Below are 27,994 nucleotides of genomic sequence, written 5' to 3'. Positions count from 1 at the left end.
CCTCAGTCACCAAAAAAGTGTGGAAGTCAGCTGAAATTCCTTGCTCATGATTGTTCCAATGAGCTCCCAGGAGAGGAAAGGGATCATATCTGAACGCTAAAGAAAAGGTGGATAGATACATTCAACTGAAACAGCACAATATAGGATACCTTCAAAAAAGTTGAAGAAGTTATGGCCAAAGCAAGTTCCCACCCTTGCTCTGCTGTGTACAAAGCAGGTATCTGGCCCAGGTAGATACCAGTTTACCACAATGCACGCATCTTCCCTCTCTCACAGTGATGACAACTCATTAAAGAAAAGAGTCACCAACTATTACACAAACATTCACAGAGTTATGCAGCATGGGAGCTGCTCATCTTTAAACAACATAGTCTTTTTGGCTGCCAATTCAGTTTCAAGCAACAAACCTTTCTTGTTGGTCCCAATGATATGTTATTTTCTCATTCTAATTTTTCTGTTTAAAATATTTAGGAGTGCTCATATGAAAGTGATGAATCTGCTCATAATTATGTCCATCTTTGTAAGATCCAAACCTAAGAAAAATATTCAACAAAGCAAAACCATTATAACATGATTTAACCCATGCAATTAAATCACACACTTACAACAGTATAATTAACACTTCTTCTGAATGTTCTAGATTATTTATTTCAGAAACAGGCCACAATCCTACTTATTTATAAATCATATCCTGTGTACGCTAACTAGAGGTCTTTGAGTATAATGGAGACATTTAATTACACTGATTGGATTAATGCCATAGGCACTTTATAAACGGAACTCCAGCTGACAAAGGTGAGAGGTGCATTTAGCTAGCTAAATCCTATGCTCTGAGTTTTTTCTACTGGCTTCAGTGGAGATATAATTTAACCCCCCACAGTAGCCAAATAGTCAACCCTATTGTTAATATTGCACATCTTACTTTTAAAGATTATGGTGAAAATTGTAATGTTTCATGCCATATTTAAATCTGAAAGTTCTGACTACTGACTATTATGACAGATAGATTTGCAAAAGTAAAATGTAGTACTTATTCAAAATATCAGTGCTAAATAACATTTTAGAGCAGTGCCATTGTATTTCAAAAGAACTATAGTTTATTGGGAAAAGTTAAACTTATTCCTAAAGGGTATAAATTTTCTGCTTACGGGCAGACATGAAAGAAATCAGGACAAGAAAAATATTCTGTGCTGAAATGAACTGAGACAAATCTGAACGTGAATACTAACTTTAGGCAAGTTTCAGAAAAGATCGGACAAACTCCTGCTTAGACAGGAAGCCAGTGACTGAGTGGTAAATAAAAAGTGAGTAAGCTGAACTCTTAGGTGTATATAAGAAATTAATATATTCTGTATTATGCATGTTGGAAGTAGTAAATATGGCATTGCTGGAAATTGTCTCTCTGTGGCAACATCTATCTCAAATTTCATGACTCTTCCACTGATACTCAGTGTAGAATAAATTCCTTTCTCAGTATTTCTCTTCCTTATGCAATGCCAGTGGAAAAATGACAGCATTCTAGAAATAAATAACTTTTTATGTAAAAACCTAGCCCTTTTTTCTTCTTGACGTATGTAACATACTGCCTCAGGCATTTTCCTTAATTTTTGCTCCAGTTATATAGTATGTATTTAATGTATATATTGTATTTTGTGTTCTAAGTAACAGTATATTAAGACCTTGATCCTCAAAAGTGCTGAGAAACACGGGAGATCCCTCATCATCTATAAAATGAGTCACCACACCACTTGGCAAACAACTCTATCAAACAATCTCAGAAAGTAAGCACCTGGGTAAAATAAGCATTACCTTCAATTTATGCTACGACACCACAGACTGGTTTTCCCAAAGCACGTGCCAAGTCATTAGAAAAAAATGGAATTACAAATCAGAAGTTCTTGCCTCCTAATTTTCTGATCAGTTTGGTACTGACCAGTGCCTCCCACTTTAAGAACAATTTTGTTCCTAGACTTCTCTTTTACAAGATGTCACGTACACCATTGCCTTAATTTCTCATGTGATACACTGACCTGGGATTGAAATGGATGTCCTCAGGAACTTGGCTGGGATCAGTGACAATTCTCTCATTGTCAGCATAGCTATCCAAGTGATCTGGGATCCTGAATTTGGCCATCTGGACTTCTGAATCACTTAAACCAGCATGAGATATGCGGGCATAGCCCAATCTATCAGATACAAGAAGAGTTAGTTTGAAGAAATAACTCAAGGCAATTTCACCACATTCTTAATTCATGTCTCTTTTTTCCAAGAGTTGCTAATTAACTTATCAACATAACTTTCCATTTCTGTGAATCTCACCTTCAAAAAACTTGAGTGCTCTATAAACATGAGCATCATAACACAATGTCACAAGCAGAAAAACTGAGAGAGCATAAGAGTTTAACAACAACAATAAGTTCTAGATTTAGAAACTTATTTTTAAAATTACAGTTTTAGAATATGCACACTGGTATAAGCTCACCAACTTTTTTCACGGAAGAGATTTTGAAATTCAAGAAAGGAACTCAAGCATCAATGGAATGAGTAATGAGAAAAATTAGATTGCAAATGGGAGGTTTGTTAGGTTTTTTGTTGCCCCCCCCCTTTTTTTTTTACTCAATACTGTTATTTAAGACAGCTACCTAGTTTACTGGTTTTACTCCTGTGAACACTGCAGAATTTGCATTTTATTATATATATATAAAAATAATTATATATATTATATATAAGCTGAATTCCATTCTGGTACATACATCACCAAGAGAATGGTTTACAAGCAACTTGGTATTAAAAGACATGGACTGCATAGGTCCCAGCAGAGGAAAGTACTTCAGTATGGGCTTACATAGTTAAAATTTCCACTGAATCCAGCATAAAGCCTAGCTAGATTAGATCAGCATTTTGCTTCAACAAACCCTACAATCATAGTTCAAAATTTGTATCTTCTGTGTCACATACAAATTAAGGCTTAGCCCTCACATTTTAGAATGAAGCTGCAGAGCTTTGGAAAAAAGTAGTTTTATGTTACCAAAGCAGATTAGATCTGAAGACTTCTGACACAGAAGGATGAAACCTGTAATACTCTCTTTGTAAATTATATTCAGAAATACACCAATTCATCCCGAGATCAATGTTTCACACTGCTTCATGGTATATCTAACTGTCCATACACAATTGTTTAGGGAGATAAGACTCTTCTACAATTACCTATAGAAGGGCGTAAAACTGATTGTCATAAAGATATTTAAAACCAATGAATAAATGATCCACTTTAACATACCTTATTACTCCGCGATACATAATATAGCTACACCATCTGTCATGATCTGTACTGTCAATATCCTGAGTGAAAGAGGAAAAAAAAAAAGTCAAACAAATAAGGCAAGTTTTCCTTACACATAGGCTTTAAATCAGTAACAGAACCAATGTGTAAACCTGCTGCAGAAGAACGTTTTGCCTAAAACACTGTAATAAGGTAGAAAGAAAAAAAAAACACTGTTAGACACGGACAAATCAGACAACTTTTTGACATCTGACAGAAAACCAAACTGCAGAACTCAGTTTTAAAACAAAAGAATCACAGAATTAGAGGATGGAAGGTATGTCTGGAGGTCACCCACTCCCAACCCTATGCTCAAAGTAACTTTGAGCAGGTTGCTCAGGGCCTTATGCAGCCAACTTCTGAATATCTCCAAGGATGGGGATTTCACAACTTCTCTGGGCCCCTGTTCTAATGCTTGACAACCCTAACTGTGATTTTTTTTTTAATTTTTTTTTCTTCCACTATCTAACTGGCATTTCCCTTGTGGCAACTGCTGTCCATTGTCTCTTGTTCTTTCACTGTGTAACTCCACCTTCTCTATAACATGTCATGAGGTAGCTGAAGATCGTATTTGAAAATGGGCATGTATTTTCTTATATGTCCGTTTCTAAGTTACCAATTTGAAATATTAAGCTGAATGTTTCAAATATATATTATCTCTAACTGCTAAAAGGAGCAGTACTTTTAAGTTACCTTGACATTTCCATTTTCTATTAATTCAGTATAATCTCTGGATCCAGGAGCTGAAGTGATGTACCCTAGAAATACAACTTGCTTAGAGCTAGTCTTCAATAGATTTGAAACAGCTATAGCCTGGAGTTTTCTGTCCAAGTCCTCTCTGAAAGAAATGGAAAAGACTTTACCATATATACATTTTAGCTCAGAATCTTTGTGCTATAACATAGTAAACCACAAACGAATCTGGTACCTTTTTTATTGCTCAGTATTACAGAGTATGAAAGTTTACAGAAAGCTCACTGATTCAAAATGATCACTATGTTCGATAAAAGCCACATGGTCATGGTAGATGTAATTAGGGTTCTCTTTCTAACCATTATAGGAACAACTTTTTCTATTACTGTTTTGTTTTTAATAGTGATCTCATCACTAGGAAATGTGAATGTGCGTGCTTTGGTTATCTGAGGCTTTGTCTCTGCCTGCACTTGAAATTTAATTGTGCTAGCACAGCACGGAGCATAACAAAGAGCTCACATACTAACAAAACTTTTATGATGGACAGATCATGGTAAATATAGTCTTAAAGTCTGGGTCAAAATTTATGAAATATAACTTAAGAGCTACATCATCCCATTAACACTACTTAATGACATTTGGCAGGTATTCTGCATTTCTTTAACAAGATTTACACAACAGTTCCAACATGACCAAAAGTGATAGCATAAGCAGAGCCTGGTAAAATACTGCACTGGATCCCATTCCCTGTCCTTGGATTTGTCACAACATAATGTAAAGGCAGTTCTCTTTCTATGATTCTTCATGTTAGTAACTTTAAACTGTTGCGTAAAACACATTCTCTTCCATATTTTGGTAGACAGGGCAAAATACCATTGAGACAGGGAGTTGATTTTAGAATCTGTAATCCCAAAAGCAGACAAGAATTTAAATGCTGCTATGCTTTCTAAATAGCAGTGCTTCTGACTGAAGCAAATGCATTAGAGAGAAAGAGCACAAGACTGGAGACAAAAAAACCAACCCTTTAAACAGAAACCTGACCTAGGAATATGTGAAGTTGCCTGCTCAGCTAGCTGCTCTTTCCAGAAGTACACCTCTCCAGAAGATGGATTTTTTTAAATGACACAGACATTCCTGTATTTTAAAAACAGTCTTTAAAAAAAATCCCTAGTTATCCAATATTCTACAGTTTATGTCATCCTAAGCAGCAGATGAAAAAAAGATGAAAAACAAGCAGTGGTGTGTGATTTAATTACAAATTCATTCACCTCAAAACACAATCTCATTTGCCCTCATTTCCCATGTGTCTCTTCCTATTTCTCCTTCATCTTTATCTCATCTCTCTGTGAGGGGGAACACAGTGCTATTTTCTTCTACTTTGACAGTTTCTCAGAGAGGCAAGTCTAATCATCTGTGCAAGGCACGGAATGAAATTCCTTTTTAGAGTTCAAATTGAGAGTGGTTTCTGACAACTATATGTGTTTAGTAAAAGGGAAATCTATAAACAATTTGCATGCTTGGAGCACAGCTTCTACACAGGGGAAGGAAATGGGGAAGCTCAGTGTGGGATAATGAGAATTCCTGCTGCTTTCTGAGCAGGTTCTTTGTATATTGTATTTTGCACCCAATCCATAAATTTACCTCTCCATGAATTACAACAAATATATAGAAAAAATTCCAAATCTTACTACATAACCACAACCATACTAGATATTGCAGCAAATAAAACAGAAAATACAGCTACATGGAGCATCACAAAACTATCCCTTATTAATACTCATTACACACAAGTAATCAAGATATTGTTTTAAAGTAAAGAACTGAAATATATACCTTAATCTTTTCCATCACATATTTGAGTTACTGGTATAATTCTTCCTTTCAGAATCCAGAGATCAGATTTCATATTTCCAGTTTCATATAGTCAAAAGGACACTGAATGGATATTTTTGTTGCTGTTTCAACACTGTCCTTTCTTGGAGGTTTCAGAATTGTTACTTTTAATTTTAATAAACATCAATTGTCCATTAATGCTATCTATCTGTAACTATTTGCACTCATTGTGGAATATAATAGATCTATTCCACACACAGGAAGTCAGAAAGATGCTATCCTGCACTGACATGTATCTGTAGCCCTATTACTTGTTGTAGTTTTGCAGAACTATATTTTTATAGTAACTCAGATATTAGGTATTTATTAGTTTATTAGTAACTCAGATATTAGGCTCAGCTGAGTTTTGTGTAACACATTTATCTTTTTTAAAAAATGCTTCAAAATTTTAAACCAGTAGCTATGTCACAGTATTTCTTCACAGTGTTCTGTTAGAACCAGCAGCAGGTTTTAAAGGGTACAAAAGAAATCCCAGTTCACAAATTACAGTTAGGTTACATGACTTAGCACGACATATGTAACAATAAATAAAATACACACTCTTCATTTCCAAAGTGGGCAACAACAAAATCAACCAGTTTCCCTGTGAAGTTGACTGTCATGGAGATGGCTGGTGCAATCTCTCCCTCTGGAGATGGAAGGAGGTGATGGGTGGATTTTACAATTGGATACCTTGATAGTGCCATAATCCTACATGAGAAGAGGGAAACAGTTACATTTTTGTAGCTCACAAGCATCACAAGCGTGAACTAAGCAGATAAATGTGAGCAGAAGACTAATGGTCACTGAACTCAAACCATCAGACCAGAACACAAACCATGTAGCGGATTTTTCTGAATTTAGAAGGTTTTCCTCTAAAATGTTACTTAAGTACATGTCTAAAAATGTATTATCAAATTCATTCCTACACTAAGAAATACCATTCCATATATATGAATTCTTACACTGAGCCTTTCAAAATCTGCATCCTCAGACAAAACAATTTTATACTACCAGTAATTAAAATGTATTTTATTAGAGGTAGAAGCAGGTAGAAATATATCTCTAAAGCAGGAGATTTCTCATTCTTTCAGCTTCTGTTTGGAATCAACCTTAAAACCATTTTGCATCAAGTTTTTCAAAATATTTCATGAAGAAAATTTCAGAGAATGAGTTTTCTGCCCCATTCTGCATCACTTAAACACACAGGCTCTGGAAGAGGAAAGTTACTAAATTCCCCTCACATATGGCAAAAATTAGATAGCCATTGCAACATCACTAGGAAGCTGCGTCTGCCACAAAGATCTGCATATCCCCCTGAAAAAAAGCCACATCATAAGCCACTATTTTCCAGAGGCCAAAGATATTCAAAGATATGCAACTGGTAGTTGGTCAAGCATTAGAGTAAAATCAGACACAAAAAAATCTGGTCAAATAGACATGTGTCTTTCTATGCCTGTTTCTCACTATACAGCCCAAACCAGATTTAATGAATTCAAAATTGCTAGTAACTCCAGGTACAGTTACATTTTCCAACTGCTATCACATTTTGAAGTCTGAAATCTAAAGTTCTCATAGCCCAAAACAAAATAATGAGAAAAGGGAATCAGATATTGTACTTAGAATGCCAAACTTCCAAATCTGTACATTAAGTGGCAGGATGCTATCCTCTGCATCACCAAAGCCAAAGTACCTTACAGGGGCAGGCACAAAAAACTGGTCATTTTTTAATGAGAAAACTTCATCTGCATTGCATTGTAATGCTAAGGAATGAAAGCATGTTCTTAAAGACAAGCTCCAACAAGTGATTACGGTGATTGTTATTCCAATTATTCTTTGCCCATGTTCTAGTGGAGTTAGCATGGGTAGTGTATGTACATTTATTTACTGTCACTGTGCATGTAAAGATGACTCACCCCCAAGTGTGATCTCTTGTGCTTGGACCAAAATCTGTATAAAATCCTAGTCTTTCTCCTAGCCACATTGTTGGATCGTTGTTCCCAATGAACGGTTTAGAGGCATCACTCTCTATAATAGTGATAAAATCTGCATCTAAAATGGGAAGAAGAAAGAAAATCTCTCCAAATTTGTAACTGTGATCTATAAATGTGATTTATAAATTACTACACAATGTCATCATCTCCCTTTTGATTACAGAGGGATGGACACAAGCCCCTCAGGAGTCAATCAGGGCAAACCCTAACACTGGCAAAGTCACGCCCAAACTTTTGGTCACTGTAGGCTACACAGCCTCTGATGAAGAGATACGTAGTGTTTGGTTGCCATAGTTCCTCCCTGGTGCATAACCAGACGCATATGAGACTGCACAGTACAACTGGCCTGCACATACCTAGTGCAGACCCTTTCAAAAGCATTAGACACAATGTGCATATACAGATTAATAGCACAGTAGAGTCTACTGCTTTCAACTTGATGAACGAGAGCTACACAGCACATCTGCACTTACCTTCATCTACCAAATCCTATTCTGCTCCAAAGGGTCCTATGCAAGAGGGAGCAGGCTGCTGTTGCCGAAACAATTTATCAGCCCATAGCAACCTAGCATCAGCCCCCACGCATGGTAACAGAAGGGTTCCCAGCTCTAGTGAATTGTTGACCATCTGCAGCCACCTCACTTTCTCAGGGCACTGTGGTCCCTCACTGTTTACATGCCAAGGTGTGGTTTTGTCAGGGGAACGTGACAGGCTCCCCAACATTTTAGCTGCAGGATACAGGAAGAGCTATGTGGTCCCTCAAGGAACTGGCAGCTAAGAACGGCCTGCCCATACCTGAAGGAAAGTGGGAGTCTGCAAGCTGGCCACAGCCTGGCTGAACCATCCAGGCTCAGCCTGAGCAACAGGTTGGTATGGCTGCAGCAGCAACAAGCACTCCCTTCTTGCTGTGATTACGCCTGCCTTGGAGTGCTCTCCTACTCTAGAAGGCAGACGGAGTCACCACTTCTTCTGCAGCCCTTCTATAAGGAATTAAGACCCCTCCATCCACCACCATTCTTGCCACATAAGATTTTTTGCTTTTGAAATGTCTTATTTAGCACTATGAAAACAATGTTAGCAGGGAAAATGGTAGCTCAGAGTACTTTTAAGTGGATTCCCAGATTTTTGCTTCTACATCATTAGCATACATGCTGGACATAGAAACAATGACTGAAACCATTGAGAGGGGTTGATGTTGGTTCCCTTCATGGTAGACAAGAGTTCCAGTCACAAAAGCCATTACATGTTGCATCTTCACTATTCCAACAGGGAGAAGATGAGCCCAAGGAATGCACACCACCACACCTTTAAAGATAGCCTCTATGCTGAAAAAGTTAGCCACTTTTTTCTCTGTGGCTCCCAAAATCAGCTACTCTTCTTTAGCAAATAAATCGTTTAAGAATCTGCAGCTCAACTCTGAATGCATGAATGCATTTCCTGGAAATGTTAATGTGGTATTTTATATAACAATATACATGTAACATAAAACTCCAGAATACTGTTTCCAGCAACCAGGAATTAAGATTTATTCATTTATATTTTGGAATTTGCTGCCTTTTTGCTTTACCAATTGCTTCTTCTAGAAGCGATACTTCATTACCACAAGAAATGCTCAGTGGACATAACCAAGTAATCACTTTTTCTAATATTCATAAATTTAAACTATAGGTACCAGAAATAAATGCATTAATTACAGTTCATAAATAAATATCCAAAGATTAAATAAATACCCAGACATGAGCTATGGAATCACACATATACAAGAAAGCTCCAAATTTCAATTCATCAAATGTCCCAGCTGTTTTCTCATATCACTAGACAGCTTACATAGCTCAGCCCTCTGAACCTTTGATCATGGGACAACGGAGTGAATGATGCACGAATCAGCCTGTTCCCTCTTCACTAACTCCTGGGCATCTCTGCCACAAAATCAAAGCTTGCACTGCAGCACCTGTGTCAGTGCCCTCCCACTGTCTGTCAAGGTCTGTCAAGCCTGAGCTGCTCAGGAAAACCCTGTGGCACATTCACACCATAGGAGGAAAGAACAACAAATGCTGGAATGGCAGCATGGATGCTTCCTAATCTCCTGAGCTGCTTTAAATCTTAAAGCAGCAGCTTCCAGTCTTCCCTATCTTATGGGTATCACAACCTACAAGCACCACTGGTAAATTCCTTTCAATCCACCCTGCAGCAGCACTAATCTTTGGTCCAAATTCTTCATTTCCTATAGCTAATTTTCTAACCAAAATCCTGTCCATGAGCAACAGGTTACGCAGCCTTCTTTACAGTAAAATCATGACAACTCAACCAAGCTACAATTACTATTTTTCTTTTATACATTGCTCTGGCTCAGTGATGGAAACAGACTTGTCTGTTTCTCCTCTGTACACCTTGTTTAGGGCATTTTAATTTCAGACCCTTTAGGAATTATATAATGCTTCACATCTAAAAAAAAAATACAGAGAGGTTATAAAACATTAAATTTTATCTAGAAGGATACTTATTATTTCATTTATGCAAAAAATTTCTCTATAGACAAATAACTCATCAGCAATATGAGAAAGAAATCCAAATAATAAACAAAGTGTTTCCTCCAACCAGAAACCTCTTTAAAAGACATTAAAAAAAATTATCACCTCTGCAAATGGATTTTTAACAGAAGTGATTGTACTGGAACAGCTCACAAATTCAGGAGAAAGCCACTAGACACAGGTTCTTGTGTTAATGTAAGAATGGACTCGGTCACCCAGCAGGTGTTCTTGCTTCTGTCTCTTCAGATGAACCCTCTCAAATATAAATGAAGTGGGGAAAAAAAAGTTACCTGTCTGATCAAGCAAATTAGCTGATCCTTCCAAATTAGACCATCCTTCATTGTCATATGCAAATCTAAAAGGCCAGATCATAGCAGAGAAGTCTCTTTTTGGAACCTCAAAATAATAAATGGAAGAAAAGTACAATTTGACTTTTATATATTATACCTTTGCAGTCAACAACATCAGATACATGGTGCCATAAAAGACAAGCAAGAAGAGATGTTTTAACCAACATATTTTCCTAATAAACCAGTCAGGATTACAAAGACTTCAGGTATTTTTGAGAAAAATCTGCTATTAATAAGAGGAGAAAAATCATAGTCAAAATGAATTTGTACAAGTAACAGCAAATAAATGAACATGAAAAAGACTACAATTTTTTTCATCCTTCTAAGATGAACTACCTGCTTTTTTCCACATTATAAGGTACTACAAACCTGAATGAGTTCTAAAAAGAAAGCCAACTGTATATGTCTGTGCGCATGTTTGAATATGCATGTGCGTGTGGGCGCATACATACACACACACACACAATTTCTACTTAGCTCTCATCACATTTTCTGCATCTTTTTCTACATTTGTCATCAGTGATTTCTCTAACAGAAAAATTACCAACAGGAATACACGTCAAGAGCAAGTTTCAAAGGACTATTTCCGAAATGCCACCAAAAGAAAAAAAGTCTAATTCACAATTGTAACTAACTGCATCAAAAATTCAATTTTATATTACTAATCAACTAAACCATAGAATGGAAACATGTTAATTTATATCTGATCAAAACAGCTCTAATTTTGAATTAAAATTATTAAATGGGCAAGTAGCACACTTGGACAACTTCTAAGTAATCTAAATGCTAAACTTCCAGAGCATTAAGCATCTTAATTGTTACTATCATTGCAATACCTAATTTTTTTGCCAGATAGAAAACTGGAATCTTCTGATTTTTATCCAATTTCCATAACTAGTCTAAATCTAATCTAAGTCAACCAACTTTTCACAGAGGTTCAATTCTGAGTTATCCATATAAATATAGAAGCATAGAATTACTTCAGCTGGAAGGAACCTCAGGAAGTTATGTGTTCAAACTTCACTGATATAAGATCAGGCTGCTAACAGCATTGTCCAGTCAAGTTTTGAATACAATTCAAAAAACTCATTTATAAAAGTAACATTCAAATTGAATATATGAGGCAAGCATTTCTCTGGTTTTAAGAATATTTTTTTCCTTCATAGCAGCACTATAAATCTCCTAAGACCCAGACATTTCCTATGTTCAACATGAATTTACAACTTAGACTTTTTGCATCTTCATTTCTGCATTAGTTTTGTTGAATACTTGGATTCTGGTACAAAGACTTCTTCAGCACCAACCAATACACCTAAGATAACACACACACATTTTACTGTATATTTGAAAGTTACCATTGTTCACAAACACACTACTCACCCCTTGGCCCAACATCTTCTGATAAGTTTTATAACGTAGACCCAATCCTAGCAAACCAACACCAACAAACAGCCACAATACTTGAAACAGAGAAACACAGAAAAGTTGTTTTTAAAGCAAGAGAAAATAACATTATTACTGCAGTTAAACAGAACTGGGTACACTGTCATTCTAAGGTGTGCTATACATGGAATGGGAAATGTATGCATTTAAATTTCCATATATGCCAGTGATAACACCATTCCAAAGGGCCGTACTTAAGAGTATCTATATGCATGCAGAATATCTATATGTGTGCAGATACACTTACATTCTCCAAAAGACAAGAGGCTGAGAAGATACAATGTACCAAAACTCCTTGGAATATTTATGTAAAAGTGATACCTACTGAAGAATTCATTATAGGGGATGAGTAAGAGCATCATGTAAACTTTTCAGTATTTTTCTCTCTGTGTTGCGGGTATACATTTGTAGTATAAAATTTTTATTTTGTATTAATATAATGTGTCAAAGAAAATTTAGTTTACTTCACAAGCCTTTACATGTCAGAAAGATGTGATCTCTGCCAGACCTCCAGAGCAGTCCTTTGTCTGACACATTCTTGGAAAGGCACTGTGGCTTCTCAGAATGCAAATTCAGAGCTTTCCCATTGCTCCTGTAGCCTTCCAAATAACCACAGTGGACACTTAAGAGGTGTCAGGGTTTGGCATATGGTAACTTGATGATCAAAACCCTCTGCAGTTACTTCATTTACAAAGTAGCGTAACTCCAGTTTATTCTTTCATCAAATCTTTAAACTGATATGTAATTATTTTTATGCACGTTTTCTGGAACAATTTTGTGTAAATTTTAAATAAATGTTATCATGGACGATGCCAGAAGAAAGGACATGCTGTTTACATTAGCAAATGTCAAGCAATTTCACACTCTGCAAGATGCAAAGGTGCTTAAAGGGGAAGCTGAGAAACAATGCAAGTCTGGGCACGATGAGGAAATACAAGAGTTACTGTTGTAATGTCACAAAATTAGCTGAGCAAGGGCTGTGCTTTGTTACAGACAGTATTTTGAAGTATTTACTCACTTTTGTGAAATGTTTTTGAGTAGTAATATTTAAATTCATTGGTGCTCACGTTGCCCCTAAACACACAAACTCTCAGGGGCCACATTCTTCTGGCCCCTGAGTATATAAGTTAGAGTATATAGGGTAAAGACCTTCATAAAGTTTTCAGAAACAGCCCTGAAAAGTGGTGAAGCACTATTGTCTCTGCTTTCCAAATGAGGCAAAATGAGGTACGCAAATAATAAGTGGTTTGATCCAAAGTCACAGAGGAAAAAAAGATGCAGGAATTTGAAACTTCAGCATCCTGATCTCTGTAGGCTTAGCATGCCCTAATGCCTAGCAATTTTTTCCTCTAACAAACTTCACAACATTGACAGACTTCTTCTTTATAAAAAGTAAGCTAGTGATGAAAACAAATTTGAAGCTTAAATGATTGTAGAGAAATACTTGAAAACATCATTTGGATGGATTCCAGAGGTTTAAAAGCCAAGAGGTAAAACCTCAAACATTTCATTTTCTCTTTGAAACCTAAGGAAAAAAGCAGACCTCATACATATCATCTGGAAGGCCGGGATCCCTAGGCATAGTTCACAGGCAGGAGATGATAAAGGTTTCCTGAGGATAGGCCTGGTCTGAACGTGCAGCAAGGCATCAGAATTGTGTTGTGATGTCAGCCACAACAGGCTTTGCAGGACTGCCTCCTCACACAGGAGGGCTGTCACATTATACAGCAGTGTCCCATCCCACTGCTAGCCAGCTCACACAGCCCTTTAAAGGGCAGCACACTGAACTGCTTCAAAATCAATACACCGAACGGGCTGAGAAATCATTCATCTCTTTTGTATACACATGTAATAAATCCCAAGATCCAGAGAGGCCTCCTCATCAACAACCAAAATGAAATCTCAAATGATGCCAAATCCATTTTCACATTTTCTTTTTTTCCCAGTTCATTTTTTTTAGTCTCCATTTAACACATTCCATGAGGAAGATCCTCTCTCTCAACCGTAATCATAGTGAATCAGCTGCTCCGATAGTATGTCATCATTAAAACTGGAACTAGAGCAATACCAACTACAAGTCTAGCTCTAAAACTAGCACCAAAAAAACAGTTCTAAAACACCTAAGCAAAACACTCCACTGCATTACTCTTTTTCCTCAGACAGTATTCCTAGAGTCATGGAAAAAAGAAAGTAAAATTATACTTACATAGTTTAATGTAGTTTTTACTTCTTTTGAATAGTGGCTTTTGGTTGCTTTTCACTTCAAAGATAGAGCTAAGGTCTTTTTTGGGTCCTGTTAGAAAGTCTACCCCAATACATAACATTATAAACCCTGTAAAAATATAAGTCATTAGTTTTTTCTGTAGAGCTTTAACATATTAAACATTGCTCATAAACGCACAATTTATAAAATCCCAGCTGTTGTGTTACATTCAACCTTACAGCTCCAACAACAAAGACAATTCAAAGCACAAACACAGATAAATGCTATACCAAATGTAGTAATGCAGGCAATATGAGATTTATTGATAGAGAAGATCCTACTTATAATTGTCACAGTATTCACCTCAACTATGCCTGCAGCACTTCAAAAATTTTTAATTTACGTTGTTGTACTTGTTGACATAAGCATTGCTTCCAACAAAATGAGCTAGTGACATTAAACATGCCACTAATGATAAATATTTCAGAAAAAATATTTCAAAACAGTAGTATTGCAGTAAGAATTCAAAGCTAAAAGATTATTTTAAATGCCACTGAACACCTGGTTCAAACAAAAAGAATGAAGATCAAAATTATAAGCTGCTGCTAAGATTTAATACACCTGAAACAGCCTTATTAAGCCTGCTTTGTGTGAAAAGCAGACCTAATAGTAAAAGTATCTAGCCAAAGACCCCTTCACATTATGAACTCCACTCTGGACTCTGGTGAGCTCCAAAATACAGTCCACCTTTGGGTCTTTCAGGCTGAGCACAAGGCCAGCTACTGACACTAATGCAACTTACAGCTGTTCTTGCTCTTCCCTTCTAATCCAGCAGCCTAAGGATCATGATATTACCAGATAACTTTGTGGTCCCCAGCATCAGGCTGCATTGGGTGCTAACCAAGCAATCCTCTGAACCTGTCTCATTACTCATTATGGAAACATAGAGATATTTTAACTCTGCTGGTACTACTGGGTCCCACTACTGCACATTTTATCAGGTTTCTTCTGTTAGTGAAATACTTGTTTAAAGCCATGTTTTCCCTTCCACCATCCATGTACCAATTGGGAGAACAATAAAACCAAAAATATTTTAATCCTTTGATCTTGGGCAAAGTAGCGAATCTTTCAGCAGATCTCCCCACCTTTGTGTATCCTAACACCAACTTCAAGAACCTCAAGCACACTTAGCCAGCACTGTCAAGCAAAGACTGATTTGCAGTACAGTTTCAGGGTATTACATCAAAAACGCTAGCACATGGTAGATAAATTATGCTAAAATGCTTCAGGACCCTATTGACTGGTACTCTCAGCTCAGCCCAGTGCTTTCAAAGTTTACTGGAATCAACCTGGACAAGAGCAATTAAGTTACACCTATATATTACAGAACCTTAAAATAACAGCTTGATTAAAAAATACATTGTTGATTGTAGATCTCCATTATCTTTGCAAATAAACTGCTCTGTCACCAAAATACAAGTAACTACAAAAGCAATTGCTCAACAGTTCATTCCAAAACAGTGTAAGCAGACTGCAGCACGTTGGGAGGACAGTTTAACATGGCAGCATCGTGTATTCTTGTCCTCCAGAGCCAATAGAAGCAGCTGTGCATTTTAAGAATAGACAACTAAGCACACCTATAGATACATTTTAAAAGCTAGTATGCATTTTCAGTGCACTAATGCACTAACTGTTGCAACACACTGTGATGGTATCTTTTCTTTTCAATAGGTAGTTCAGACTAATAGTACAAGCTCTTTTCCCATCCCTTATGAGCTAAAGGATCCAATTACTGAAAAGAAAATGTGGGAGCATAATGAACTGCATAAGAGCTCTGCTGGAGAAGGTATATGTCCTTAATATCTTTGTGACATAGTTAATTAACTATAGAAGTCATGTTTTATTTCAGAGTTATAGCTGAAGATGAAATAACAATTACTCAGTGTTTTCTTATTACCCTTACTTGTTACATTGGTTGTAGTAAAAGTTTGCAAACCAGGAAGCTGGGTCTAGTGCAATGAAGAAGGCGGCACACACAAAACCTTTCTCAAAGGGAGACTTATTCAAAGCCATTAAAGTTGATGGAAGACCAGGGATCCAACCCCTCAGTATTATGTTACATCACAGTGAAGCAGCACAGAATTTTTTAATATAATGATCTTACTTTCATTGTCACTTTTCCCGGTGCAGTTCCCTACCCAAACTGCAGCAAGAGAAAGGCAGGATATTGGACAGGAGGAGAAAGCAAGAAATAGCACTTGCACCTGAAAGAAACCAGAAGAAAACAAGCAGTTTGCCAGAAAGCCAAGCTGTAAGGGTAAAAGTGCAGCAACAAATACACAGTCTCATGGTATAATTTGAAAATCTTTGATAAGCAACGGGATGGCATCAAGACAGAAACTGGATTCTCAGATGGAATATAAACTCATGTAGTGCCATCAGCTGAGATGGGTTCAGTTCACAGTTTTCATTTTACCAAAGAGAAAGCTAGGGCCATCTCTGTGTTACTATCCAGTGATCACACCAGGTGAATTAATCACTAGTGTGTATTTCAAAGGAAGTGACAGAGTGGAATTTTATATAACAGCTTTTCTTTTGTCAAAGCTTTACTCAAGAAAATATTCGACATTTCTCTACCACATGCTTTCTTCACATAACTTCAAAAAATAAAATTAAATTAACTGAGATAACTCTTTCTATGGATCCCCCAGAGTGCTTTCAGAACAAAGAAAACTGCAATAAATGTAATGGAACTCTCCTCAAAACATAACAAACTGAAACCCTGCATGTGATTGCTGTAGTATATGAAACATATACGGAGAGTTAGAAACTGGAGTGACAGAAAGTGGTTGCAAAGACACATACAAAATCTAAAACCATCCAAGCAACAAGTCAAGCACAGCATTCATTAATCCTTTTCAAACAAAATATAGGATAATGCACCACATTTTAAAATGTGCCACACACTTAGCCCAAGACAATGTTTAGCATTGTTTAAACATAATTAGTGAAATATGCTATTGAAACACATTAGTACCTATTAAGAAAATAATTCTGGAGACAAAACCAGAAAGGGTTGGTTTCATTTCCACCTGCCCATCTTCATCAAGGGATCATTTTGCTAAAACCTCAATTCTTCCTCATTGGCAAACACCTGACAATTTCTTTTCATCCTCTGCTGTTTGCATGTTTCTGAAACTGCAGGCTTATCAACATTCCTCCAAACATGCTTGGAGTGTCCACAAAGCATAAGGTAGAGCCCCATGGAAATGAAGCTCAGGTCTCAAATGCAGACTAGCTAGATCAGCAAGATGCTGCACTTTGTTCCTCAGAGCGGGGCTAAATAATGCACTGAATTACGTTACAGTCCCACTAACACAGCCTTCATAAACCCCTGAGTTTCCAGAAACGGCATTGTTACCTGTGGTACCATACTGCTATCTAAGGCAGCTAGCATACAGGTGCATTCACATCCTGGATTGCAGCCATTTTTTTTAGGGCGACTGATTAACAGATCTCTTCCTCAGTTGTGTACTATCAGACTTTTTTTCACTTTGTCATTTTCCCCTCAACTGAATTCCATTTTCTGTCTACATTTTAAACTATTTCTAACAGTAAAGAAACAAGTAGATTATTTTTTGCATGTGTCACTAATTTTCGCATAGAAACTCTTACCATAGTAAATCAAACAGCAGCTGAGCATTTGGAAAGACTGTTTATACACTAGATACATTTTAAACATCTGGGTGAGGCTAAAGCAAACATAGTTGTATTTGTTCATAGTCATAAATGTACCTAAAAGAAGATGAGAGCTTTCTCTTGTGTAAATTCCTCCAGGTACAAATTTATAAGCTGTACACCACACACAGAAGAATAATTCAAGAACATAGGCAAACATGGCTGTACTCATGGCTTTCCCAGGATGCAGACAGCTAACAAAGCGTCCAGCCAGTTGAGGCCACACGCACATAGTAAAGACAGCAAGAATGTTGCCTGCAACTGCAGCACTCCAGGTGTGTAAATAAAGGAGACCAGTTGAAGATGCTAAACCTGTGAAGGGATAGAAAAGAATAGAGTAAGAAGTCACAGTCAGGTATATTACCCGCCACCTTCTTTTTCACAGTCTGTCTAGGAAAAAAAAAGAGAGTCTGGGAAATTTAACTGTGCTTTGCAGCCATGAAAACTGCATCACTAGAAGGACAGTTATTCCCAATAGCCAAAGACAGCATCTTACTTTTCCTAATACCTCACTCTCCTCAAGATTGCCTATTCAGCAGAAAACAGTGCAGCAAAAAGACAGCGGAGAAACATCATCAAGAGCCAAAACTGAACAGTTTTTCTTACACAGAGCTTTCCCAGCACAACAGAGGGATGATGCAGTTTTTGAGAGATTAACACATCTGCTTGTTATGAACCTCCTTTAACATAACACAGAAAGAATCAAATAGGTTACTGTGAAGAGAAAACATATCTTTTCCTGATCTTCTCTCCCTTTAGATAACCATATGATGGGCAAGAAAACAACTATTAATCTTTTACTAACTGCAAGATCCTTGATTTACCACACTGTCCTTGACTGTGATGGGATTTGAGCCCAAACAGAACATTAACAACCACAGAAACTCCCTATAACAGGACAACTTCATTTTAACACTTTGTTGTAGGCAAGAAAATGTTTACTAACTTCCACATCATGACAGCAAATGTATATAATGTTTTTAATATTTTACTCTTACAGATAAAAGTTTTGAGCATTTTAGAATACAATGCTTGAATCAGCTAAAGAACCATTCTGTACTTTTTTTTAAATTAGTGATGTGTGTACATCAAAAATCAAACGCTCATACTCACATTACAATTTGCATACACATTTCTTAAAACTAACACCTGCACCAAAAGGTAAATTTGGGCAACTGTGCTGGTTTTGGCTGGGATAGAGTTAATTCTCTTCATAGTAGCTAGTATGGGGCTATGTTTTGGATTTGTGCTGAAAACGGTGTTGATAACACAGGGATGCTTTCGCTACTGCTGAGCAGTGCTTACACAGAGCCGAGGCCTTTTCTGCTTCTCACACCACCCCACCAGCGAGGAGGCTGGGTGGCACAAGAAGTTGGGAGAGGACACAGCCAGGACAGCTGACCCCAACTGACCAAAGGCATCTCTCAGACCATATGATGTCATGCTCAGTATATAAAGCTGGGGGAAGAAGGAGGAAGGGGAGGATGTTTGGAGTGATGGCGTTTTGTCTTCCCAAGTAACCATTACACGTGATGGAGCCCTGCTTTCCTAGAGATGGCTGAACACCTGCCTGCCCATGGGAAGTATGAATGAATTCCTTGTTTTGCTTTGCTTGCGTGCATGGCTTTTGCTTTACCGATTAAACTGTCTTTATCTCAGCCCACAAGTTTTCTCACTTTTACCCTTCTGATTCTCTCCCCCATCCCACTGTGAGGGAGGTAAGTAGGCAGCTGCGTGGTGTTTGGTTGCCATCTGGGGTTAAACCATGACAGCAATTGATGGTTTAAGCATTGCTAACTCTTATGTCTTTATTGTGACTTTCCCGATATTTGGTATTTTATTTTGGATCCTGACTAGGAGAAACTCTGTTTGCATTAAATTTCTTGTCTTCAAGGTTGTGGAAGAAGACTTGAAAGTGCTGGCTCTTAAGTGCTCCTAAAGAGAAGGTGAATAAGAAAAAATGCAAAACATAACTCATCATTTCCTTTGGTCTCTGTATTTTGATATGTCCCAATTTATTATTAAACATTTGTAGGAAGTACTGCTTTGTCTTCTTGATATAAACATTTACAAACAATTAGCTGAGGCCAAAAAAGAAGCAAATTTGCTTTTTTTTTTAAACAGCATTTATACCACTAAATTTCACTCAGATGGGCCTACAAATTAAACCAAGCTGTATCCATGCATCCATGCTGAGAAGGTATGGAAAACACATCTCTCCACAGTTCAAGAGCAGAATTATTTCCATCTCTTCCTACTTGCACCATGCATAGCTTGCTCCACAGCATAGCTATACCATCCTCTTGAAAATGGATGTCCAGATCCAGCACCTGAATTCCTCTTCCCACCACCCAAAACCCACTGTATGCAGACTGATTTTACAAATATATTGGTCTGGAAGAAATGCTTTGATGTTCATACTATTTTACCACCTGGAGATCTTAGCAACTAGGGAGACAGAAGGCAAGCTTGCCTCTAGGTGAACTGCTCATTAAATTACAAGTTATTGTGTCTCCGGTGGAATCAAGAGGTCTGTGTCCTCTCAGCCCCATAACCCTAGATGTAGCCTTACACAATGCAGATGGTGAGAACTGAGACACTACTCATGGGTACAGAACCTCAACAGATGCTTCTGAAGAGAACAACGCTGCTCTGCAATGGCCTGGAGATTTGGCCTGTAATCCTTAGTCAACTAGTCAGATGTGTATACTACAGCCAGTGATAAAGAAAAGGACGCTTTGATTAGCAGTTGACTTTTCTGAGATGTGGTGTAGGGTCAGAAGGCTTGAGTAAAGGGAATAAGGTAATAGAAACAAATATTCTGCTCAGGATTTGCACCTACCTACAAGAAACCAGGCGAAACTGGTGACAGAAGACCAGCTCCAAAATGAAAGCATCAGTCCATGAGCCAGGCTCAACAGAACTGTACCTCTAATACAACAATAAGGAAAAAGAAATCATACATTAATATAATTTTATAAACACCTGGCACTGAAAAAGAAACTCCTAGACATACAGACAAGGATGCTTGGTAATATTTTATAATCCTTTTATTTTAAAGAGAGCTCAATTTGAGCACAAAACATCTTTATCTCACACCCTGCTACATTTTCTCCCCTTTACTGGACATAAAAAACATCCAGTTGAAAATAACGGCAGTTTATCATAATGTATAAGTGAGCTATGTTCAGCAGCAGAAGCACTCCACTGAAATACTGGGTATAAAAGGCAAAAAGAACTCAGAGAAAATGAGAAGGAGGAATCCACCACAAACAGAAGTATTTTCTTCATGTCAAATGGGGGATCCTACAGCATCTAACGTTGCTATCAGTCTTGGGTAGCTCTTGTGTATACTAATTCCAAATTATTAACTGCCTCACCTGCCACTACACATAGTTGACTCAGAATAACTAATCTGGTGTCTTTCTAGATTTTGGAACCCGGCTGAGCAACACATAGCATTAAGACTAAATTCTTACTAACCAAAAATTCTACAGAAGTATATCTTTTACTATTGCACACAGTTTACTTTTTTTTTTATCTGCATGCATCTCTGACGTACACTATTTCCTACCATCTCCTCTCTGAAGTCAACTGCTAGATTCATTTACTGCATATTATAGATGCACTTCATTCATAAGTCCTTGAACCTCAGCCCTAATTTAAAAATTGATTTGCAATGTGGCAAATCAAGTTTTCTACTGGTGAAATAAAAATAATTCTGTATTAGAAAAATTTAAGATTTATTGGTACAGACACAATGCTCAGAGGTATCTGAAAGCAAGAATGAATCCACAAGTCCTCTGTGTGAAGTACCTTGTACCCACTTTATTCTATGTAAATTCTTATACCATTGTCTGGTAGAGTTTTAATTTGTCACCCACTACAGCACTGGCATTTGATTACTGTTTTGTTTAAATAATAATAATAAAAAAACACTTACCCATATGGATTAGGATCTGGACCTGAATGTGGATGTCCACTTACTGCCCATCTAGAAATTAATGAGACCTCCCCAAATATCCACAGGGTGAGGAACATGAGGCTGCCAAAAGCAATCCCTGACAAAAGCCAGTGAGGGTGGGAAACAGTCTCTCTAATTGCATTACCAGTTTTGTTTGCTTCTTGTTTCCTCTTGTCTCCACCTAGAATAAGAATAGAAATATAGCTGAGCAAACTGTCAAATCCTATTAGAAAGGGTTAGCGAGAAGAAGAAATAGCCAAGATCACAAAATTACCAGAATAAATTACTTGCTCAGACACAAAAGCTAACTTATCTTATCATTCATGGAAATTGATAAGACAAAAAAATCCCTAATAACATTCCCTAGGCCTGTCAGGAAAAGCTACTCACCTTAAGTGCACAAAAATGGCAACCTGCCCATATGATTATTCTTCATACTACTGGAATTTAAATAATTAAATTGGCTTTGAAAATCAGCAGAAAATTTATTAGAACGTTTTCAGAGGATTCTGTTCTCTGAAACTCTAAACTCTGATAAGAACAAAACCTGACACTTCCAAAGACACCAGAAATAAACTCCCTTCTTTCTCTTCTCCTTTTTCCATGCACTTTAGATCCCCTCTCATCTAAGGAGAAAGCAGCGCCTTTAATTGCACAGACATAATGCTTTGTCACCTCGGAAGAAGACAGATTCCCGGCCTAATCTCCTGCAGTAGATTCCCTTTCTAAATTATGATGAAAGCTCAGGCTTAATTTATGTCATGTAACACAAGTCTACATACAATACACAATGCCAATTTATACCCACTTACACACAGATAAGGTCTTATCTTTCAATTAATTCATTCAGGTTATACTGAGAAGGAAGGAACTTCTGAGGATTTAACATGAGCTGCCTTAACTAACCAACCTAACTAACCAACTCAACCTCACTGTCGTCCTTGGCATTACCTTCATGGCTTTCAAGTCTGCTTAGCCTATGCCAGCCCCCACTGCTGTGTGTACTCTGTCCAGACGCTCCGAGAACTCAGGCAAATTTTGACCAGGACAACTTGTCCACTCTTCCAATTCTTTCTGTTTATTTTGCCACATCAGCTGTTCTCCAGCTTTGTCCTGTCTTCCCTTCTCTGTCAAACGATATGCACTGGCAGAGAAACTCAAAGAGCAGACTGAATTAAGAAAATAACAGAATACCACAGATGTTTCATGTTGGAATAAGGACAACCCATTCTGGTTTTATTGGTCTAGGTTATGCCTTTGTTTGCGTTACTGTCACATTATTGATACTGCAATTAGTTGTTAGCTCCAACACCAACTTACTACAGCTTGTATGAATTGTGACATTGATTCTACCGTGTTATGGGCAGATGGAAGTACCCCATGGTTTCTAAAGTCTGCGATGCTCACGCATCAGGTCTAAAAACAGACTGTACTGGGGGAAAAAAACAAAGAATCAAAACCCAGTGACACACAGATAGGTATACTTTAGTACGCTTTCATAACTGCCATTTTTGCTGTAATATGCTTACCTGAATAAATTCGCTCCGCTGCTGCTATAAAACCAATTATCAGTATGACAGTATTGGCAGCTTGCGAGCTCCAGACTGGGTTTAGTGATGTATACCAGATGCGAAGAACAAGGAGCATTATCTTGCCTAGCATGAAGCCCCATATCCTGATGAACCTGTAAGAATCATTTTTCGAAATTGTGATGCATTTGAGAAAAAAAAAGAAAAATCTTAACTTCTCAGGGCCGGGGGGGAAGAAAACACCTTTTAATATAAAGAAATGTCAGCTACAATCCCATTAGTATAAGAAAATACCTTTGTAAACTGTTTCCTGACCACCATGTTACCGTTTGAACCAGCAATGAGGAGGAAACACCTGCAGCCAAGATGAATAGTCTAACTGAAGCATTTGGTGCCTGGTATGATGCTAAGCTTCCTACAAACAAACACACAGATACAGAGATTGCTTTAATGGGCAATAGAGATCAGGTAATAAGAATTTCCTGTGCATTAGTTCAATCTTGTCTGTAATTTGGATGGCTACACCATTCATCTGAAAACACATGACATTTTGGTTTGTTCAAAAACATATAGAAATGTAGGTATGGATAGAAACTGGGTATATATGATATTATAGCAGTTGCCATTTTCAGGAAAAAAAATAACATAAACCAATTATCCAAGACTGCAGCAATTGCCTTAATTTAAGTATGTATAGCCATTGATTCCATAAATAGGACATATGGATAAAATATCTAAGCATACGGATATTCCTGAACAGTGCACTTAAATAAATCAAAAGCCATAAAACTTCATGTATGGTGACTGCTTCTTTCTAATAAGGATATGGCTTTTGCCACAGTGCACTTACTTTTATGGCTTTTGTGTTACGTAAGTGCACTGTGGCAAAAGCCATACCCTTTTTGGAAAGGAGCAGTCACCATATCTTGCACAAGGATTAGTAGGCAATTGCCTTAGCAGGTGTGAACAAGGCTTTCTCTGGCCAAGTATATGGTCTCAGAGTGGTCATTAGCAGCCTGTGTCATCGTGTTACTGGAAACTGTCACTCTCCCAGTCACCAAAAGAGACAGTGCACGTGCATCTCCGCCATTTCCCATGGCACAGTGACCTCACATTTATCAGCAGTTTTGAACTCTGCTAGCAGGTTTGCAATTCAAGTGACTACAGGTCACACACACACATCCTCATAACTTCAGTCAGCGTGGCAAATTCTGGCTCAGGACCAGTGGCAAACAGCAGGAAAAGCAACATCATTTTGCTACCAGCCATTTGCTAAGTGAGTAGGAGTCAAACTTGAAGAGATGTTAAGCAAGGAAGGCCAGAAATGGAGCTGCTGATTCTGGCAACGCATGCTAGGAGTCCTCCAACTGTCTATTTGCTCATTCTGCTCAGAGTAAAAGATGTAAAGCTTAGAGCAAAGACAGTAAAATGAAATCAATGTGTAGTGAAGATGTACTTGTATGGACTTTAGCAGAGGTTGCATGTACAAAGCACACAGATTTCTGTCACTAAATTGTGCTGAAATCCACAATTCTGCCTCTTCAAATCTTTCATCACTTGTGCTAGGCAGATTAAAGCTAGTGTGGGTTTGCCTACTTACAGTAGACACACCTTTTGTTGCTGAGCAAGTACACCCAAAACGTAAATATATCTAAACAAACAGGCAAATTTACTGTCTGTTGTCTGAAGACGTAGATTCAGATAAGCACTACCACATGGGTATTTCATTGTTGCTTTGTTGTTGTTTTTTTTAAATAGAACACAAAATCAAGTAGTATGAAAGGATACAGAAATTAAAACAGAAGTTTTGGAGAAAATAAAGCTTCCTGAAAAGGCAAAAAGAAAGATGATGATGAATAATGGAAGAGCCTTTTCCATCAACAGCAAAAAAAAACCCAACCCCCTAAATATTCTGGTTTTAGCTAAGCATGAAGAATTTCCAGATTTTTTGATTGTGAAACTGAAGACTGAGTATTTCCAGTGGAATGGGGTGGAGCATGCATGGGGTAGATTGTTCTGCCTGATTTTGTTCAACAAGCCCCAGAGAAAGGCCATGGCCTTTCTGAGAAGAGAAAAAGATGAAAAAGAGAAAGAAGGAAGAAGTGTCTAGGTATAAAGAAGGAAAGAAAGCAGGAAGAACTGAGGAACAGGAGAAAAAGCAGCACAGTATGACAGGGCAGAAATAATTTAAAAGACAGAATGAAGTGATGAGAACCAAGTGAAAAGATATATATGGAAAGTCCTAAAACCCAGTGCTGCCTGTGCAATGGCATCTGGATAACTTGAGAATATGCAGTAGGGAGGCAAGTAGAGGTACCTTTGGCTGCTAAATTCCATGCTAGAGACAAAGAGGGTGAGGAACATGCTCTTACATCATCCCCAAATGCTAATGCTTACTGTAGGGCAACAGGTAAGGAGAATACAGAGTAAGTACAGTAGAGCTGGGAGAGAATACGGTGTAGACTTGCCAAGGGGTGGACAATATTAAGAGTGTTTGGGAGATGGAAACAGCAGGGGGATATGGTCACTGAGGGAACTGCTCCTGTTCAGGCAGGAACAAACATGAGATAATATATGCATATAGCAATGCTCAGGTTAGCCCAGGCTGAGGCTGCATATAGCTTCAGCCTCCCCATGCTCCAAGTCCTTCTATGACCACCTCCATTAACACACCCTTTCCCCAGATTTCTACTAAAGGTGCTAGCTTTTTGTTTGTAGTTAATATCTTCAGGAGCTTGCAATGCAGGTGAAGCAAACAGGCATAAACTAACGGACTTTACACACCATTACAGGCCTGTCACTGCTCTTCACTTAGCAGAACAAAAATTACACACATTTAAGCGATTTCCATCTCTTTTGGTAAAGTGAACTAGTAAACACAGCAAGATGATCTGAAGGACTAAAATAAACATGGCAAATTTTGTGTTACTGTGATATCTGAAGGAAGGCAGGGTGCAATCTGAAATGCTTACACTCAGTACTAGTTTCTAAATTAGCAGATCTTGTAGAAAGCAATACACTGAGCACTGCTGCAGGAAGCTGAAGCAGAAGATTCTGTTCACTGAAAAGCTTATTAAAAAAAAACCAACAAAAAAGTATTAGGATAGATATGATGGAAAGAGTAGAAAAAGAAAAGAACACAGTAAAACTATTCTTCATCTAAACTGACAATGCCAACAAACTGTTCAGTTCTAGCATCTTTCTAGAGATAAAGAATTCTTTTTTTAAAAAATTGTGCAGGCAAAGTAAATAAGATGATCCTGTTCTGTCTTCTAACAGTAAGAGGAAAACTGTATGGGAAGTGATTCTCTGATTATCATCTTGTATTGATAAATGAGGAGCCAGAACTGCTGCTTCTGAAACACATCACTTAGCAGCAGCATTTTCCCTCTACACAGGATGGAGACCCTGGTCTCTTCCAAGTTCATCCAGGTGTTGCAAACTCATTAGCAGTAACTTGCTTCTGAATGTGGCTGTAGCTGCCAAACCTTCTCCCAACAAACTTTCAGAAAATCAACAAGAGGTTAAGACTTGCACCAGTTAGCTGAAGACCAAAGAGGGAATCCCAGCAAATCTTGGTTTAGGAAGGAGCATATGGGGTGGGTAGTGAGGCAGCTTTATCTTGAATTTAAAATCAAACTTTCTTCCTCTGCAACTGACAATGAGAGCCATCTCACATTTAGGATAAGACTATAACCCCATCAATATGCTACAGGCATCTAGATAGATTTAATGAAAAAAAAAAATTCTTAAAAGAAAAAACCGCCTACATTTCCCTCACAGCAGATTGCTTTTATAATAGTCCCAAGCTGTTCTGTAATGTCTCGTCCCTACCCATTGTCACAGACACAAAACTGCTATACAAAAAACACCTGCTCTGCCAATCTCTGTGCAATACTCAAAACATTCTTCCTACTGGGCATGACTTGCACTAACTTAAAAGCTTCTAGAAATAAAAGTGAAATGAGATTTGTCTTTAATTATGCAGTGCTGGTCTCAAAACCAACACAATGGATGTAAACAATATTCCTCTGACAAAGTCTAAATGCTTGAGGGACAGAAAAGCATGTGCTTGGGAGAACAAGAACTTCTTCTTCCTGTCTCTTTTCAGAATCATCTGAATTTTGAGGCAATTTAGAATGTTTATTCTTATGCCTTGATGCCAAGATGAAATCCATAACTCACTACAGTGCATACTTACCAACCATAGTCAGTCTCAGAAGGGCTAGGATGTACTTATTGTTAGCCAACCTCCAAAAAGGGCCAATTATCAAGAATATTGGAGAAAAGAAGGCAACAGCAAAAACTTCTAGACCCGTAAGTGCCAGCGTCTGAAGGGGGAAGTAATAGATCAT

General features: G+C 37.7%; 1 protein-coding gene across 1 annotated transcript; it reads right to left on the bottom strand.

Annotated features, from left to right (window-relative positions):
- Positions 1-126: 126 nt before the first annotated feature.
- On the bottom strand, positions 127-27,994 carry CWH43 (cell wall biogenesis 43 C-terminal homolog (S. cerevisiae)). The gene is made up of 15 exons (XM_010574503.1): positions 27,841-27,994; positions 23,934-24,054; positions 23,640-23,794; positions 22,090-22,291; positions 20,989-21,077; positions 18,204-18,458; positions 14,412-14,537; positions 12,143-12,222; positions 10,703-10,808; positions 7,804-7,939; positions 6,449-6,598; positions 4,016-4,160; positions 3,281-3,342; positions 2,031-2,186; positions 127-533 (listed from the first exon to the last, which is right to left on the bottom strand). Exons 1-15 carry the CDS (start codon positions 27,992-27,994, stop codon positions 446-448), a joined length of 2,025 nt encoding a protein of 674 aa, XP_010572805.1. The 3' UTR covers positions 127-445.

This window comes from Haliaeetus leucocephalus, unplaced genomic scaffold, assembly GCF_000737465.1.
Source record: "Haliaeetus leucocephalus isolate CR32 unplaced genomic scaffold, Haliaeetus_leucocephalus-4.0 Scaffold439, whole genome shotgun sequence".
NCBI lineage: Eukaryota > Metazoa > Chordata > Aves > Accipitriformes > Accipitridae > Haliaeetus > Haliaeetus leucocephalus.
Note: the sequence above shows the minus strand (reverse complement) of the source record. Positions and strands in the feature narration are given on the sequence as shown.

What these genes read in the sequence shown, in the direction of transcription:
- CWH43 (XM_010574503.1), bottom strand. Translation starts at nt 27,994, where the DNA reads ATGATCTATTACTTCCCCCTTCAGACGCTGGCACTTACGGGTCTAGAA. An exon ending in TAATTTGCTTGATCAGACAG is followed by an intron (nt 7,940 to 10,702) that starts GTAACTTTTTTT and finishes TTCCCATTTTAG; the next exon opens with ATGCAGATTTTATCACTATT. An exon ending in ACAAGAGATCACACTTGGGG is followed by an intron (nt 6,599 to 7,803) that starts GTGAGTCATCTT and finishes CTTCTCATGTAG; the next exon opens with GATTATGGCACTATCAAGGT.